Source organism: Atractosteus spatula, chromosome 24 (genome assembly GCF_055471065.1).
Source record: "Atractosteus spatula isolate fAtrSpa1 chromosome 24, fAtrSpa1.hap1, whole genome shotgun sequence".
NCBI classification, from domain to species: domain Eukaryota; kingdom Metazoa; phylum Chordata; class Actinopteri; order Semionotiformes; family Lepisosteidae; genus Atractosteus; species Atractosteus spatula.
Genome location: NC_142729.1, coordinates 4012261 through 4029471, shown reverse-complemented (window position 1 = coordinate 4029471; position 17211 = coordinate 4012261). Strand labels below are relative to the sequence as shown.

At 39.5% G+C, this 17211-nt stretch overlaps 1 gene segment (V, D, J or C); it reads left to right on the top strand.

The window, feature by feature from the left end:
• LOC148815791 (Ig kappa chain V-III region MOPC 321-like) overlaps nt 1-1837 on the top strand; it is a 136982-nt gene extending 135145 nt beyond the window's left edge. Inside the window, 1 exon segment of the V gene segment in view lies at nt 1287-1837. Coding sequence covers nt 1287-1609 — 323 coding nt within the window.
• The last annotated feature ends 15374 nt before the right edge of the window (nt 1838-17211 follow it).

Here is a 17211-nt window from a genome sequence, read left to right as displayed (position 1 = left end):
TTTTTGAAGAAAGGAAAAATCATAATTCAATGTGTACAGATCAACTAAGTGTTGAAGTAGATTAGTGTCGTTTCAATGTTCCCGTTAGCGTTAATAATTATTATTCAGGGGCTACACGAAGCTTTGACGGTTTAAAATTTGAATAATACTGTTTTCGATTGTTTTATGTCTCGCTAAATGATCTCTGCTCTTGGGTTCATAATTGCTTTTGGATGTGCACTTTGTAAGATTTTGAATAAGCTGTAGGGACAGTGGAAATGAAGACAAGAAAATATATTTTTTTGTAGTAACTGTACAGTCATCATATTAAGCTTTAAAAATGCTTAATCCAACAAGAAGTGTTTTATTAAACACTTATTAAAAAAGTGTTTTATTTGTACTGTAACGCCCTCGCCCAGTGGTGAGGAGGAAGCGCCCCTAGGCGCTCATAGTACCGCTGGGCAGGCTGGGAGTTGTAGCCGGGGAGAGTCTGAGGGTCAGCATGATGACCAGCGGCTGACCCTACCTGTGTAAATAATGTCATAGTAGTTCTAGTGTCCTGTGTAGTCTTATAAGTGTATAGCTTGTTGTTAAGTAATTACCACCCTATGTTCCCTCAGTCTCCTCATGTGTGTGTATATCCTGTGTTTGGTTTTGTGTGGTTGATAAAGAATTAAGCTATCGCTTGGTTCGTTTATCGCGTCTCCACTGGTCCTTTGTCCTGAGAAGAACCTGTAAACGCTACAGTTCTTTATATTTCATATCAGGCATGCGTTTTTCTTTTCTAGGTGAATACACTCGCGAATTTCGCAGTTCTTTGTCGAGTCTTGTACTTATAAAGCCTCAGTACCCGCCGGTGCTGATGGGTCCTGCAGATGGTGAAACAATCCTGTCGTTACAGGTTAGTTTTATTCAGCGGGAGGCGAGAAATGCCACGTTGGGCTTTTGTACAGGAGGCAGCAGGGATACAACTTTAGTTTGTAGTCCTCAATAAGCAAGATATGGTTAAAACACATTTAGGGAAATAAACTTTCAGACATTACCAAAATGAGGTGTATTTAATGAATTTTAAATACATGTATTTTCAACTGAAGAACTTTAGTCCTGAATGTCCTGAAACAGTTATTCAAACCCTGTACAAACGTGTAGAACTTTAAACTTCCTTTTTCGTTTTCAGCTATCTGTCAGTAGTGTTTAATCCTCTATTTTGTGACAGTTTGGGTTCTTGTTCCCTGTGGGCCTGTGCGAGTCTCTCCCAGGCAACTGTGAGTCTCTCTGATCTCATTCCAACCGGTTTCCGTCTGCAGGTAACGCGCTGCCATCTCTGTCCCTCCTGCCGCCCTCCACTGTGGAGCTGAGTGCCAAGAGAACCGCCACACTGCTGTGTCTGGCCAACAAGGGCTTCCCGTCCGACTGGAGCCTGCAATGGAAGATCGACGACAGCTCCAAGAGCAGCAGCGTCACCAAGACCCCCGGCATCCTGGAGAGCGACGGCACCTACAGCTGGAGCAGCACCCTGACGCTGTCCGAGGCCGACTGGAAATCGCTGCACTCCGTGACCTGCGAGGCCAGCCAGGGGTCCCAGGCTACTGTCCAGAAGACCCTGAACAAATCCGACTGCCCAGAGTAGCCCACACAGAGGGCAGCGCCACATTTCTGATGGCTGTGTTGTGTTTTAGCTTTATCTCTGTGACTGTAACCTTATTGCGCCCCTCAGTACTCAGACATATTTGTTAGCAACGTTTTAGATGCGCTGAGCTTCTCCATCAGCCGCTGTCCATGTGTGCGTGTTGTTTAGTCCTGTTGTACGTGCTGTTAGTGAGAGAAAAATTATAGTAATAAAGAATTTTTGAATCATGAACTTAGTCGTTCTGATCTTTTTTATGAAAACTCCTTTGCACCCCATAAATGCATGTTGCTCTGATTTGATTGTGAATTATTTATAGCTGAGTGTTCAAGACCAGCAGATGCTAATGGTGTGTAAAACAACCTGTGAGTGCACGTTAGGAATTATAAAGAACACTGCTGATGATCCCTGACAGAGCAGGTCTAACATCCCCACACTGAGCTCACAGCAGTCTCACAGCTGGCTCTCTGAGAGTCAGGTCCCTGCTGCTGCGCTTGGTGTTCCACATTCCATACGAACATAGAAACAGCTACAAACAAGAGGCTATTCGGCAAGAATCCAGGCTATCATCTACAAGCTCATGGCTGGGTAGCTTATTCCATACTCCTGTCACCCTTTTCTATAAAGAAGTGTGGAATCCTGCCAGAAGAAGATCATTCTCTGCTACCCATCACACTGCTTAGCTTAAATAAGAAAAAATAACCAAAATATAAAGGAGTAATTGTAAAATAAAATTATATGGTTGGTATTCCTTTGTGTTTTACAGAAGTGATTACTGATGAAAACAAGTATTACAGCAAGCCTCAGACAGCTCTGTTCATGGCGCTGTGCTGCCTCTGGCCTTCAGTTTGAACTTCTGCCAGTAAGAATGTGTTGTATGGTGGAAAACGTTCACACAGTTATGCTAAAAACCTGATAAATCTGCCTTTGTGTCAGCAAGAATATTAGGGTTCTCAGTCTCACTTCCTGGAGGACCTGGTATCTCCTGGTTTGTGTTTCATCTCAGAACTCAGCTCCACAGGTGCTCTAATTATATAAATAAAAACAAAACTGTAATACTTCTCCCCAACATTAGAGGTGTTTTATATATAGCTGTGCCTTAAGTCACATGAATGTTCTGTGTTATCAGTAGTAGGAAACTGTCACATTCTTTCTTGTAGGAGCACAACATTACACACCTGAAAGACCACAGCAACTGATAGAGCTTGTAATCAACCAGCCAATCAACCTGTTGCCGTGAAAACAGGATCAAACTGAAGATCAATTTAACCTATAGATTATTAACTATGTGTAATGAATCATTCACTTACATTGTTCCAGCAGGTTATAAAAACCAGCCTTGAGCTTGCCTCCCAGCTCACTCTTAGTGCTTTGTTTATCAGTTTCTGCTTCTTGACTTCCCTGGCTTTCACTGATTATATTCTTCATCTGGATCTTTTTGTGCTTCACTTGTGTTTTACACTATTGAATTGCTCTTGCTTGCATTCTCTCCTGCACTATAAACTGTCAGGATAGTGCAGCGGTGTTACACAAACAGTAAGAAGAATTCCATGTGTAACTCTGAATATAATTGGCTGAATTGACTGTCCGGGTTGGAACAAAAAACAGAAGATTCAGGCCTTCTAGGAATAGAGCTGGAGATGCCTGATGCAGATCCTTCTTTGGTAGATTCACTGATATTTGTTTTGTGCAGAGACTGGAGACTCAGGGGGTTAAATTATTTTCTGGGTCTAATGGAGCAACACCTCTCTGCTCACTCTGAACCCTCTGCTCCAGCTTGAGTCTCCCAGTAATGACCATCTTGTCTTCACCTGAGATGTTAATGAGCTGCATGATCATGGGTGTGAAGACCACAGTGGTCACTATCTGTTCTGTTTTGGGGTACGGAGGTGCACTTCACTGGAACAGGGCTTTCCTGGGGCATGAGGTTGGCAGTCAAGCACCAGGGATCAATTACATGTAACACCTTGAGTTAAATATCCTTCTAGTTTTACCCTCAAGTGTTCTGTACATTTAATGATGTTCCCTGATGGCTTGTTTTTTCACGTTGTCTTTACTATTGTTTCAAATTATAAATTATCTTACAGGAGACTGATTATCTGACAGAAACTGGCAATACTCAAGATAAACAATATCACAAAAGGCAAATAAACAACCTACACCTGATTATCACAACAGTCAGATCCACAAGTTCTAAATCAAAACGTAGTTCTTCTAAAAGGGGAGTACGGTGGCACAGTGGTTAGCATTGCTGCCTTGCAGAGTGCAGGCCCTGGGTTCAATTCCTGGTGGGTTATCTCCATTGAGGTCTGTATGTTCTTCCTATATTTGTGTGAGTTTCCTCCAGGTGTCCCAGTTTCCTCCCATAGTCAGAAGACATACTGGTAGGTTAATTGACTTCTGGGAAAGCTGGGCCTGGTGTGAGTGTGTGTCTGTCTGTTCTGCAATGGATGTCCTTGTGCCTGTTGCTTGCTGGGATAGGTTCTGTGTCCTCTGCAACCCTCTATTGAGTAAAAATGGAGGGATGGATAATCTGCCTTAAAATGGATAAGTTTTCTAGTCCCTGAGAAAAACTTCTAGTAACACTCACAGATCAGACTGGGATTTTTTATAGGCTATAGGACTGTCTGTCAGGAGTATTAATCCTAGTTTGGGCTGTGAAATGTAACTGTGTTAAGTTACTAAGACCACTTTTTCACTTCATCTGCAATATGTTTTTTTTTAATAAAATAGATGAGTAATAAATTGAGTCAATTGAGGACAAGTTCTGTTTTCAATGACAACTGAGAGACATGGTTATATTGCAGGGTGTGTACGAGCAATCTGAATGAAAGGTTTTATTCAAGGGTCCAACAGCAGTGTCCTCCTGAGGTCTAAACCTATTGCCTTTCTCTTTGCCGTCCTTTAATAGTTATTCCTTTATATTGTATATGTTGTGTTTTTGAACATTTATGTATTCATGCTTGGTATTGTTTAAATATTTTTGTAATGCCAAACACTTTGAGGTGTTTCCTTCTTTTGTGACATAATGATAGGATTGGTAATTATCAATAACAATAATAGCAGATAATGAATTGATATTTGCTGGGAACTACAGTATCAAGCCCTCGCTCTGTGTCCTGTAGTGGATAGTATTTTATTTTGTCTGGGTAAGACCTAGAACACAGATCATCAGTACTTATCAATTTTCTCAAAGACGACAGGACAGAGCACAAACTATCAGCTGCAGAGTATATACAGTGAGCTGAAGAGTCAGCAGTAAGACCCTGGATTATCAAGCTTCTAACCATCAAGTGGATTCAGTGTTTCTTTCAGTCTTCATCACAGTTTGATTTTGTTGAGTTACACTGCAGTTGAGTAATTAGTGCACATGGATATTAATAATTGTCTAGAGTCTTTAAAAGGGACCTGCAAGTTGTTCTGGGTGCCAGAGAAAGAGAGACAGACTCTCAGAGCAGGTAGAAGAGAGTTAAACCCAGCCCTTGTGTTATGATGTAGACAGCAGTGTTAGAGGGAGAGGAGCCCCTGGAGACTCTTCTCCATCTGGGCTGTCCTGCCCTGGCTCAGCTGCAGGGCTCATCCTGTCTATGCAAATCCTCCCAGCAGCAGCTTCAGTTTCTTGCCACATCTTGCAATTTCGTAGCCAAAAATACCCCGGGGACAGTGTGAGCTGAGTGCAGCCAGGCTGATTTGCCTAGCGTGGGGGAGAAAGGGCTGGTTGAGGGAGGTATCATACTATGGTGGTGTCAGAGAACTGCACCTGTTCAAGGGCAGGAAAGCAAGAGAGCAGATCATGGGTAACTCCCAGTAACACTTTATATAAAAAGTCACTGAGGGCTTATAAATATTAACATATATTTCAGTAACTCTGTGCTTTAAGCATCTCCTATGAGGTGTGACCAATTTTACTGATGTACAGTAAAGTTGTGAATGCGTCGTGAAGACCTGTTTAATGCTGTTAAATACATTTCTTAGTTATAAGTGATTACATTTAAATGTATTTACTAATAGTCGATAAACTGTATTGTAGCAACAATAATAGTACAGTAGCAATAATATCTGTCTATAAATGGAACCTGGACAATGAAATTGGACAATTTGTCATGCTCAGTCATTCGTAATGTGTGTGTGTGTATATATATGTATGGTGAAATTTTTGAGTGGGTCACACAGTGGTCAGCATTGCTGCCTCACAGGACTGGGACCCTGGGCTCAATTCTGGACCTGTGGTGGTATCTGTGTGAAGTTTGAATGTTCTCCTCAGGTTTGCATAGGTTTTCTCCAGATGCTTCATTTTAGCCCCACAGTCCAAAGACATACTGGTAATTCAAGTAGGCAGCTGTGTCAGCATGTGTAGGCTGCAAAGGAACAAGTAAAGGTTTAAACCTTTACTTATTCCTTTACTGTACTGGTAGATGACTTAGCTTCTGGGAAAAATGGCCCTGGTGTGTGTTTGCTGGTGTGTTTGCAGAATACCTAACATGTATTCTGCCCTGCGCCTGTTGTTGGTGTTGGGATAAGCTCTTCCACAGCCCTGAATTGGGTAAAGAAAATGACAGGAAGTAAAAACACACAAAGGCATTTCCTGTTCATCAGTCAATTGATACAGAATACTATTTAGAACACCTGAACATCAGACTGTGTTATTGCATACAGACTAGAGAACCTGAATCTTCAAAGGGAAATAGCCTTGGTTTGTGTGAAATCACTGAAGAGACATGGACATGTGAGTGTGTGTGAGTGAGAAGAGTTACTGTAGCAGAAGAGTGTGAGTAAGCAGAGTTACTATAGGAAAGAGTGTGAGTGAGCTAAGTTACTGCAGGAGTGTGTGTGAGCAGAGTTACTGTGGGAGAACCTTATGTGTGAGCAGAGTTACTGTAGGAAAGACTGTGAGTGAGAAGAGTTACTGGAGGAGAAGCAGCAGCACTCAGTTGGGATTGTGTGGAACAGCTAGAGGCGCTGATGGCATCAAGCAGTCTCGTATTCTGATATAACTGAAAACAAGCTACTTCGGTCACTGTATCAAAATGGCTGCTGAAAAAAGGAAGAACAGACACAGCAAAAAACACAGCTGCCCAGGCTGGCAAGGTGAATTCAGTGAGCAACCAGAACACTCTTCCCTCTTTGCAATCCAGGTCAGAGGAGAGACACTCGATAAAAAGTAAAAGAGTTTACAGGCAGAGGTTGAAGACACTGTGTTGAGCACTGCCCTCTGCTGGATGATGATGATAATATCTACAGTGTTACATATCTGAAAATGATTTATAACCAATAATAAAACACTCTATTATTCTGCTGGTGATGTAAGTACAGATCTGTAACTTAGATCTTTACTACCAGCAACACACGAGAATAAATACATTTTATAACATAAACACAACACACTTCTTGGGATTTAGAGTAATAATGCATGAAAATACAGAATCATTTTTCTCTGGGTCTCCAAGCTTGGAATGTCCCAGTAGGCCAGGCCTGGCCCTGGGTATAGGTGGACTAGGTGACTGCCTAGGACCCTGAGCCTGCCAGGGTGCCCCCTCAATTTGCAACATGACATTTTCTTTAATCAGTATGTTCAAATGTTATGAATGCATTCAAAAATTGTTCTCTTGCAAACACCACATTCCTCATTGCACAGCGCACAGTAAAAAAAATGAACCAGTCACAAGGAATCTCAGCCTTTCACATAGTCTGAGTTTCTTTTAACACAGAGCTGCACAAAGCAGTGTTGACAATGCAGGGACTTGACAGATTGTGAAAGTAAAGAATACCAGTTGGCTAAAACGGTATCTTTCAAAGTAAAATTATCTAAGGGGTGATCTCTAAACTTTCTCTCCACTCTCTCTCAGCTCTCAGATCAGCTGGATCACTGATTGGTCTATGAGTCTAGATTTAACCTCAGAGTCAGTTTAGGTTTAATTCAAACTGTCCCAGAGAAGGTTAAGAATAGAAGGTACTGTATTTTATTATAGTTGCTTACCTGGATACAATTCAATCCTGCTTCTTGAAACCAAAAACTTTTATCAACATATTTACACAAGCTGACTCCCTATGAAACATTACAATTTACCTTTTACTTGTCTTACAAACTATGTATATGACACCAGAAGAAGGCTCCGCAGCCGAAATGTTGTGTTCTCTTTCTTCTTTTTTCAGCATGGAATAAACCTATTACTTCTTCCTTTGCAGCCTACGCATGCTGACGCAGCTACCCACCTGAACTATGTATATGTTGTAATGGTTTGAAATAAAAAAATGAGCATCAATCACGCAGTGGGTCGACTACTATTGAATGAAGATGTAATTTATGATTGTGCCTTCAGAAAACCTAGGTGCTTTGATTTATAGAACATTGTTTCATAAAACTTTCTCACCTGCTCAGCCTTACTGATCTCACCTCCCTCCCCTCACCACATTATTGAGTGCACTTGTTTTTATTTTTTTCTGCTTAATTTCATATTTACTGTATTTCTAAAATTAATTTAGACAAAGTTTCAGTGCAGTAATTTGTAAGTTATGATTTGCTATAAATTGAAAGTAACAGAGATCCTGTTTATTATTGTTATAATTTTCCTTTCCAAACTAAAATATGATATATTGGTAAAATGTTTGCTTCTTGTTTTTGTTTGTAAGGTATTCATTATTTATCTCAAGATTGTCTATATAGTGTGATGTTAATATTTGTAAAATGTCCAATATTTGTAGTACTAATAAAAATCTAAGATGATACAATTTATTCTTCGTATTGAAAAAGGCATTAACACATGAGTCATCCTTTGCCTTAACATTAGAAAACTTCATAATGCAGCCATAAAGACTCAGGTCTGTGTGAAAGCTTTTCAAACAGTGCCCTCTAGTGCAGATTTGCAGGTCAGTGTCAGCCTGTACTGCAATAAAAGGTCAGACTGATTCATCACATGACCTTCAATTGCTGTGCAGCAGACATTATGACTGTGGGAGATACAATTAAATCTGATCCAGGTGAAGTGTAACCAAGTCATTCTGTCTGGAAAAATTGGTATTGGCTTGTTCCAGGATTCCTCTGAACACAGCTAATCTCTAACCTTGGTCCTAGACAATCTAGATACTATTACAGGTCACCTACTGGAACACTGGAAACGCCTGTATATGTTTAATTAATTATGCAAGTAAAAGTACTCTTTCTATAGTGGAGTGAATGTATACTTTCTAACATGGTGTACTGTATAAAAGAATTGGAGCAACAATCACCTGCTACATAATCGCCTGATCAGAATGAAACTGAGGTCTTTAGAAACTGGAGATCTAAGGGTGACCTATGAACCTGCTGGACTGGGGTTGGGGAGCCCTGCATTAGAGCTCTGGATACATGGACTCACATTCCAAATAAAGACATCATAAATACAGATGTTTTTAAGGCTAATTGTATGGTGACTCATCGTTGTTGCTAATGATGCCCACCGCTGTCGTGTCATCGGCAAACTTGATGATACAGTTTGAACTGTGGTTGGCAGTACAGTCATGAGTCATAAAATTTAACTTTGTGTTTGTATTAAAATTATTCACTTTAATAAAGTAAAATAAAATAGTAATCCTTTAATAATACACATGAAGCTTATTGCGTCTCTTTGCAACTCAGCTCCTCCACAGGCTGTGTCCTGTGTCTTTGTCTTCACCCTCAGCACCTGCAGTAGGTCCCAGCTGCAGCAGTGCAGTCCTGCTGAGGGAAGTTTTTATACGAGTGTGTAACACTGTGTGAACACAAGGGCACTGTCGATGGAGTGTTATGTTCAGCAGTAATAATCTCTTGCATCTTCAGTCTGGACTCCTGTGATGGTCAGAGTAAAGTCAGTCCCAGACCCACTGCCACTGAATCACTCTGGTTTCCCAGTTAGATGGTTACTTGCCCAATAATTCAGGAGTTTTGGAGCTTCACTAAGTTTCTGTTGGAACCAGTTTAGGTCATTGTTATTAAACGGAACTGAACTGGTCTTACAGATCACAGTGATGTCTGTCCAGGGAGAACAGTCTTTACTGCTGGAGTCTGAGTCACAGTAACCTGTCCACTGGATTCTGAAAATAAAACATCAAACAGTGTATGATGAAACAAAATAATTAAAACACTTCATAGAGTCATTTATTATTTAAAATATTTCATGTTTTACACAAATTATTTTGACTTAAAATAAAATGCTTATAAACCCATTCCTACCCTGTACAGGAGTGTCCAGATGAAGATGGTGATGAAAGTAATTGTTGCTGTGGGTTCTGTTGCCATGAAAGGCAGCTCTCAGTCATGAAGTGTTAAACTCACATTGCTATAAACACTCCTAGAGCACTGAAGCATGTGCTGTCAATGCAAAGTGTATTTTCTATGCAAATTGTCTTCCAGGGTTCAGTCAGTTAATGCTGGAAACACAGACTTGGTTCCATGTATTGTGTCGGAGCAAGATGAGAAGTTTAGCATGAACATTTCCAGGACAGCAGGAGTAGACAGAGAGCAGCTTTATGAGGAACAAAGGATGAGACACAATCAGCTGAGCCCTTATTCCACTCAACACAGCTGGAATGTGGAAGTGAAAAGATAAAGCAGCACTTGGCTCTGTGTATCGAGACAGGTTTAATTCAGGTCCAGGATAAATTCAGGTTTATTATCTGCATTCTCAGGTCTGTGGAGCTATTACCCACAGGTCAGGTGTTGTCTATATTAATTTTTCCATTGATAGAATTGTCAAAATGCCCTGTTATTTGTGTGTGTTCCCAAGAAACATTCCACACTGTGTTCAAGGAAATACAATACTTGTGTTTAATACATGGGGCTGGAGAATGGGGAAGTGCTCTCTGGTGACACAAAAGTTTTGTTTTTATTGAAAATGAATTAATCTAATGGAAATATTTAAGACAGTTTCTATTTTAATGGCTTTCATAATGAACGTTCAGGAGGACTAACAACACAGGCCTTATCACTCTGCAACTCAAACTGGCAGCCCACTGAAGCTAAGCAGGTGTGAGCCTGGTCAGTACCTGAATGGGAGACCTTCTGGGAAAAACTAAGGTTGCTGCTAGAAGAGGTTTTACTGGGGCCAGCAGGGGGTGCTGCCCATGTGGATCCTAATACCCCAGTGTAGTGATGAGGACACTATACTGTAAACATGTGCTGTCCTTCGGATGAGATGTAAAACTGAGGTCCTGACTCTCTGTGGTCATTAAAAATCCCAGGGCTTTTCTTGAAAAGAGTAGGGGTGTAACGGCGTCCTGGCCAAATTTCCCATTGGCCCTTACCAACCATGGCCTCCTAATAATCCCTCTCTATGAACTGGCTACATTACTCTGCTCTCCTCCCCACTGATAGCTGATGTGTGGTGAGCGTTCTGGCGCACTATGGCTGCCGTCGCATCATCCAGGTGGATGCTGTACATTGGTGGTGGTGGAGGGGAGTTCCCATTACCTGTAAAGCGCTTTGAGTGGAGTGTGCAGAAAAGTGCTATATAAGTGTAAGCAATTAATATTATTAATTATTAACACTAAAGTTCAATCAGACTCTGCTGTCAGTAATTCACACTCACTCCTGACGTCACCTCCTCACCTAAACATTATAAATGCTGTACAGTATGTGATCCCTTTCACTCCTTCACATGTGTCTTTTTGCATGGATCATACTTCAACTTTGCTTTTCCCTACCTTGTTCCTTGCCTCAGTAATACAGGAGTACTATTAAAGAGCTCCTTAATATTTTAAAAAACACATCTCAAATCAACAAACATCATTAAAGTCAAATGGTGTTTCTGACCTCAGGATGATCATTGCTGTGGCCTGTCCTGTATAAATATTACAATTTAAACCCAGTGTGTTTACACTAGAAACACTCATTACTCCCTAGGTTTACATTAGAAACAAAGTGCTATTTGGGATTATTTTAGAAACACTCACACACAAAGTGCTGTCTGGGTTGATACTAGAAACACCCAGGTAAACACTGCTCTCTGGTTAAAAATCAGTCAGACACATGCACAACTCTCTTGGTATAAGAAAAAACACACTTGAATTTCAATTCAAGTAACTCTATTGTTGTGACTGAAGAAATTTATTGTTGCCAAAGTAATAACTATTAACATCCATCAATGTGTTTTATAAACTTTTATCCAGTACAGGTTTGCAGGGGAGTCAGATCCTATTCTGACAAGCAGGGCCCTGGCTTTCTGGGGGCCCTAGGCAGGATCTTTGAAAGGGGCCCTTCCAGATCACAATTAGAACATCCACTATGATTATCAGCTCGCATTCCAAACATATTTTAATATTTACAACAATTATAATTGCTTACACTTATATAGCACTTTTCTGGACACTCCACTCAAAGCACTTTACAGGTAATGGGGACTCCCCTCCACCACCACCACCACTGTGCAGCATCCACCTGGATGATGCAATGGCAGCCATAGTGCGCCAGAACACTCACCACACATCAGCTATCAGTGGGGAGGAGAGCAAAATAATGAAGCCACTACTTACACCCCTACTCTTTTCGAGAAACACCCTGGGATTTTTAATGACCACAGAGAGTCAGGACCTCAGTTTTACATCTCATCCGAAGGACAGCGCCTGTTTACAGTATAGTGTCCCCGTCACTATACTGGGGGATTAGGACCCACATGGACTGCAGAGTGAGCACCCCCTGCTGGCCTCACTAACACCTCTTCCAACAGCAACTATAGTTTTTCCCAGGAGGTCTCTCATTCAGGTACTGACCAGGCTCACACCCGCTTAGCTTCAGTGGGTTGCCAGTCGTGAGTTGCAGGGTGATATGGCTGCTGACTCAATTGAATAGAAAACTTTGTTAACCAGACTAAAATAAAATATTTTTTATTTTACATCTCACACCTGAAGAAGGCTCCATGGCCGAAACGTTGTGTTCTCTTTCTTCTTTTTTTCAGCATGGAATAAACCTATTACTTGTTCCTTTGCAGCCTACGCATGCTGACGCAGCTACCCACCTAAAATAAACTATGATAGATATGTTAAAAACAAGAACAAGAAGCGCTAATTTCACAAAGGAAACGTATTTTAACACTGAAAGTGATAAATAGTACATAATTAGTTAATTAATAACAATACATTACAAAAAACATTATCTCTGTTACTTCAAAGTAATAGCAAAATAGAACCTATAAATAACTGCTGATCTAATTAACAAGGACAGGACATTAGCTAGCCAATTTGATAAAGGAATAAATTACTTTTTTTGCTAATTTCTTTAGCACATTTTAATCCGCTTAGTATTGAATATTTATATGGAATTTTACTACTATTTTAGAATTATTTAGAATTTTATATTTATATAAAATTCTATATATAGTTTTTTTATATTAAAAAAACTATATTTAGAATTTTACATTCTACTTTGTGTAAGGATGGTATCAAAAAGTAATCTAAGTGGTGAGAAAGCTGTGCTCCTCAAAGCGCTTTACAGGATAAAAACAATAACAACAATAGTGGCTGGGCAAACGTTTTTTTTTATAGAAATACGAAATGAGATATAATGATGTGCATGAACAAAGTTATACTGATATTTTCCTAAGATACACGATTAGAAAAAATACTTTTTTTGAATCCCCGGCGGAACACATTCCATAAGAATTAGCGCTCTTATATATCGCCTTTAAACACATATATTTAAACACGCGTTTACGATTTAAATCAATACACGATTCAAATCAATTTAAATGTTTATTTTGTTTAGCATAGGTGACTATTTATTGTTATTAAAAAGACTTAAATTCGATCATGTTGTGATATTTAGAAATATAAATTTGTTTGGTGCGAGTGAGGTTTTATTTAATCTCTGACCAAGGGAAACGTCTCATTTTTTCAAAGAAATGTTTGTTAAAAAAAAAAGCCCTAGTTCTAGTGGGATTCGATCACAGACCGTGTGACAGGGGAGTCAGGAACCTAACCCACAGCACCACCAGCAAGGTCACATGCCGAGTGCTGAAAAAGCACTACAGAAACATTATCGACAGACAATGTACAGCGTGTACTATTCTTGTGTTGCGGTACATGAATATAATTATATCGCTATTAATTTCTTTAGATACGCGATTCCATATTATATTCCCTTTTAATCAAATTCTAAAAGTATGCTTGTTGACTCCGGTATCTCTTTAGTTAAAGACTTCGATGCTTAAAATGTTTAGGGAGAAATGGAATACTGGTGTGTATTTTTTCTTTAAAGTACCAAGACCAGCCATATACTGTATGTTTATGTTCCAAAATAATATCGTTTATGGCGTTCACACACGTTACAGTATGCTCCTATTCTTTTTATGCTCAGCTACTAAGATTTCCCTTCAGTGGTAAAATTCCATATTAATATTCAATACTACAACGGGCACAGTAAAGACGTTTACTGTAAATCTTTCTACAATAGACCAACGGACCACGAGTGCCCCTGTCAACCTGTCAACCAATCACGTACTGCGGTACCGCGCATCATCTTGCGTCACAATGCGCGACGCCGTAGCCAATTACCTCCGGTACGTGTCTGTACCGCGCACTTTGAATGGCTGCATCTGTAAGAAAGACAAGCAGTTATAGGTGCTACCAAAATTAGAAAATGAAGCAGATACAGACACTAAGTCTTCTGAAAAGAAAGGTTTTGAGGTTAGATTTAAATGCACTCAGGGTACGTGACTGATATCACTGGGGATACAAATCGAGAGCTCTGGGGTGCAGCTAGAGAAGGTCCTGTCATCCACAGAATGTAGATGTTCTTGAGGACAGCTAGAAGACCAGAGTCAGATGGACAAAGGTGGGGAGTAGGCAGATAATAAGCCATATAGGTACGGAATGAGGATGAGGATTTTGAAGTTGACTCGAAACCTGATAGGAAGCCAGTGCAAGGACTTGAAGACAGATGTAATGCATCCCTGTTAGGATTCTCGCTGTCATATTCTGAACATATTGAAGATTGCTCAGTGTGGATTTAATTTCCCCAGTGAACAGGATGTGCATTTATTAATTCTAAAAAAAAAAGCCTTTCTTGATTTCTCTAGTTCCCTTTAAAATAAACTATTATTCCACAATGCAGAGTATTACATGGCCAGTATTTACATATGATATTTGTGATTTAAAGAAATTAACACAAGCAGCTTTTGGGGATTTATGTGTTGGCTGAGTTATTGCAGGATAAAAGACTAGAGATGTTGGTAAGAAAAAGAACGTTGGGAACGTTGAGGAATACACTGATAACAAGAACACTTCCTAATGGGGTTAGGCATACTTTTGATGAAGATGATGAAGTTAACAGACTGTATGTTTACATAAATACTGAAATGAGGATTGTATTTTAGATTTTGTGTAGTTGCTAGCATTGAACTGTGTGTTGGATGCACATGAATTGAAGGAATGGGCAAACATAGCTGATGCGGATCCACAGAGCCAGTATATTAAGATGTTTATAATTAGAGGCAATTTGTTTAAATAACTAGGTATGGATACTGATGTGCAAGAGAGGTGGAAAGGCTGTTTCCTTATGCCAGCACAATAAAATATTTTATTCTCAGTGAGATGCTGCCATTTCATAGTGGGTTTCTAACACTGTGTATAGTTCCATCCACACAGTGCCTTTAGTTCCATCCACTTTCTAATCTCTTTATTCAGTACAGAGGACTTAGAGCCTATCCCAGTCAGCACAAAGCAGAATACACCCTGGACATAGCACCAGTCCATCACAGGACAGACAGACACAAACACACACACACCAGGGCCAGTTTTCCCATAAACCAATTCACTTACCAGAATGTTTTGGAGTGTGAGAGGGAGTCATATCACACATATGGAGAAAAAACATGTAACCCAGAGAGAACATGTAAACCCCACACACAGGACGGCAAGAATTGAACCTAGGACCCCAGTACTGCAAGATAGCAATGCTAACCACTTCGCCACCATTATAAATGGATGGATATCTTAGTTATCTTTCTAGTTCACAGGTTTGCATGCATAATTTAATTTTGAAAGCCACTGAGACATCAGGTACTACTGTTGTATTTATGAAAAAGAAACAAAACAAAAAGCATATTAAGAACTGTTCCATCCTACTCCTTAATTAATACATTTTATTATTTATAAACAGTTAGCATTGTTAGCAAAATATTTTGAATTATATTTTACCCTATTTTTTCTTTAGTTTTGTATTTAACTTATTATATGATAGACAGATTTAATGTATATTTGAACAATGAATATATATTTTTACAAGATGTGGGGGAAAGTGCAACAACTTATTACAGTGCTAAATATAATATTAAATTAGCATAAACTATTAGTTGTTAAGTGTTAGCATAAACTATTAGTAATCAATAATATTGATTTTTTTACACAGTGATAGAAACCCAAATGAAATGGCAGCATCTCACTGAGAATAAAATATTTTATTGTGCTGGCATAAGGAAACAGCCTTTCCACCTCTCTTGCACATCAGTATCCATACCTAGTTATTTAAACAAATTGCCTCTAATTATAAACATCTTAATATACTTAATATGCTCTGTGGATCAGCATCAGCTATGTTTGCCCATTCCTTCAATTCATGTGCATCCAACACACAGTTCAATGCTAGCAACTACACAAAATCTAAAATACAATCCTCATTTAAGTATCTATGTAAACATACAGTCTGTTAACTTAAGATCTTAAAGATCTTTTTCTTACCAACATCTCTAGTCTTTTATCCTGCAATAACTCAGCCAACACTTAAATCCCCAAAAGCTGCTTGTGTTAATTTCTTTAAATCACAAATATCATATGTATATACTGGCCATGTAATTCTCTGCATTGTGGAATAATAGTTTATTTTAAAGGGAACTAGAGAAATCAAGAAAGGCATTTTTTCCTAGAATTAATAAATGCACATCCTGTTCACTGGGGAAATTAAATCCACACTGAGCAATCTTCAATATGTTCAGAATATGACAGCGAGAATCCTAACAGGGATGCATTACACCTGTCTTCAAGTCCTTGCACTGGCTTCCTATCAGGTTTCGAGTCAGCTTCAAAATCCTCATCCTCATTCCGTACCTATATGGCTTATTATCTGCCTTCTCCCCACCTTTGTCCGTCTGACTCTGGTCTTCTAGCTGTCCTCAAGAACATCTACATTCTGTGGGTGACAGGACCTTCTCTACCTGCACCCCAGAGCTCTCGATTTGTATCCCCAGTGATAGCAGTCACATACCCTGAGTGCATTTAAATCTAACCTCAAAACCTTTCTTTTCAGAAGACTTAGTGTCTGTATCTGCTTCATTTTCTAATTTAGGTAGCACTTATAACTGCTTGTCTTTCTTATATGTATTTACGTTGTAATCTGTGGTCCTTTTAACTTTTTACATCTACTGTATTGCTTTGAGATGCCACTTTTAAAGGTGATACATAAAATAAAGTTTTTTATTATTGTTATAGAGAAACATGATCAGATTTTCCCTGGCCCTGTTTCGTTGGTTAAACACAATGATCACAAGCACCACCATGGTAACAGGGATGTGTAGTTTTTAATTCAGTTTAAATTATAACTGTACGTACTGTCTTCGTATTTGGCCAGGCTTTAAAGAAAGGGCACGCCAAATAATTTTGGA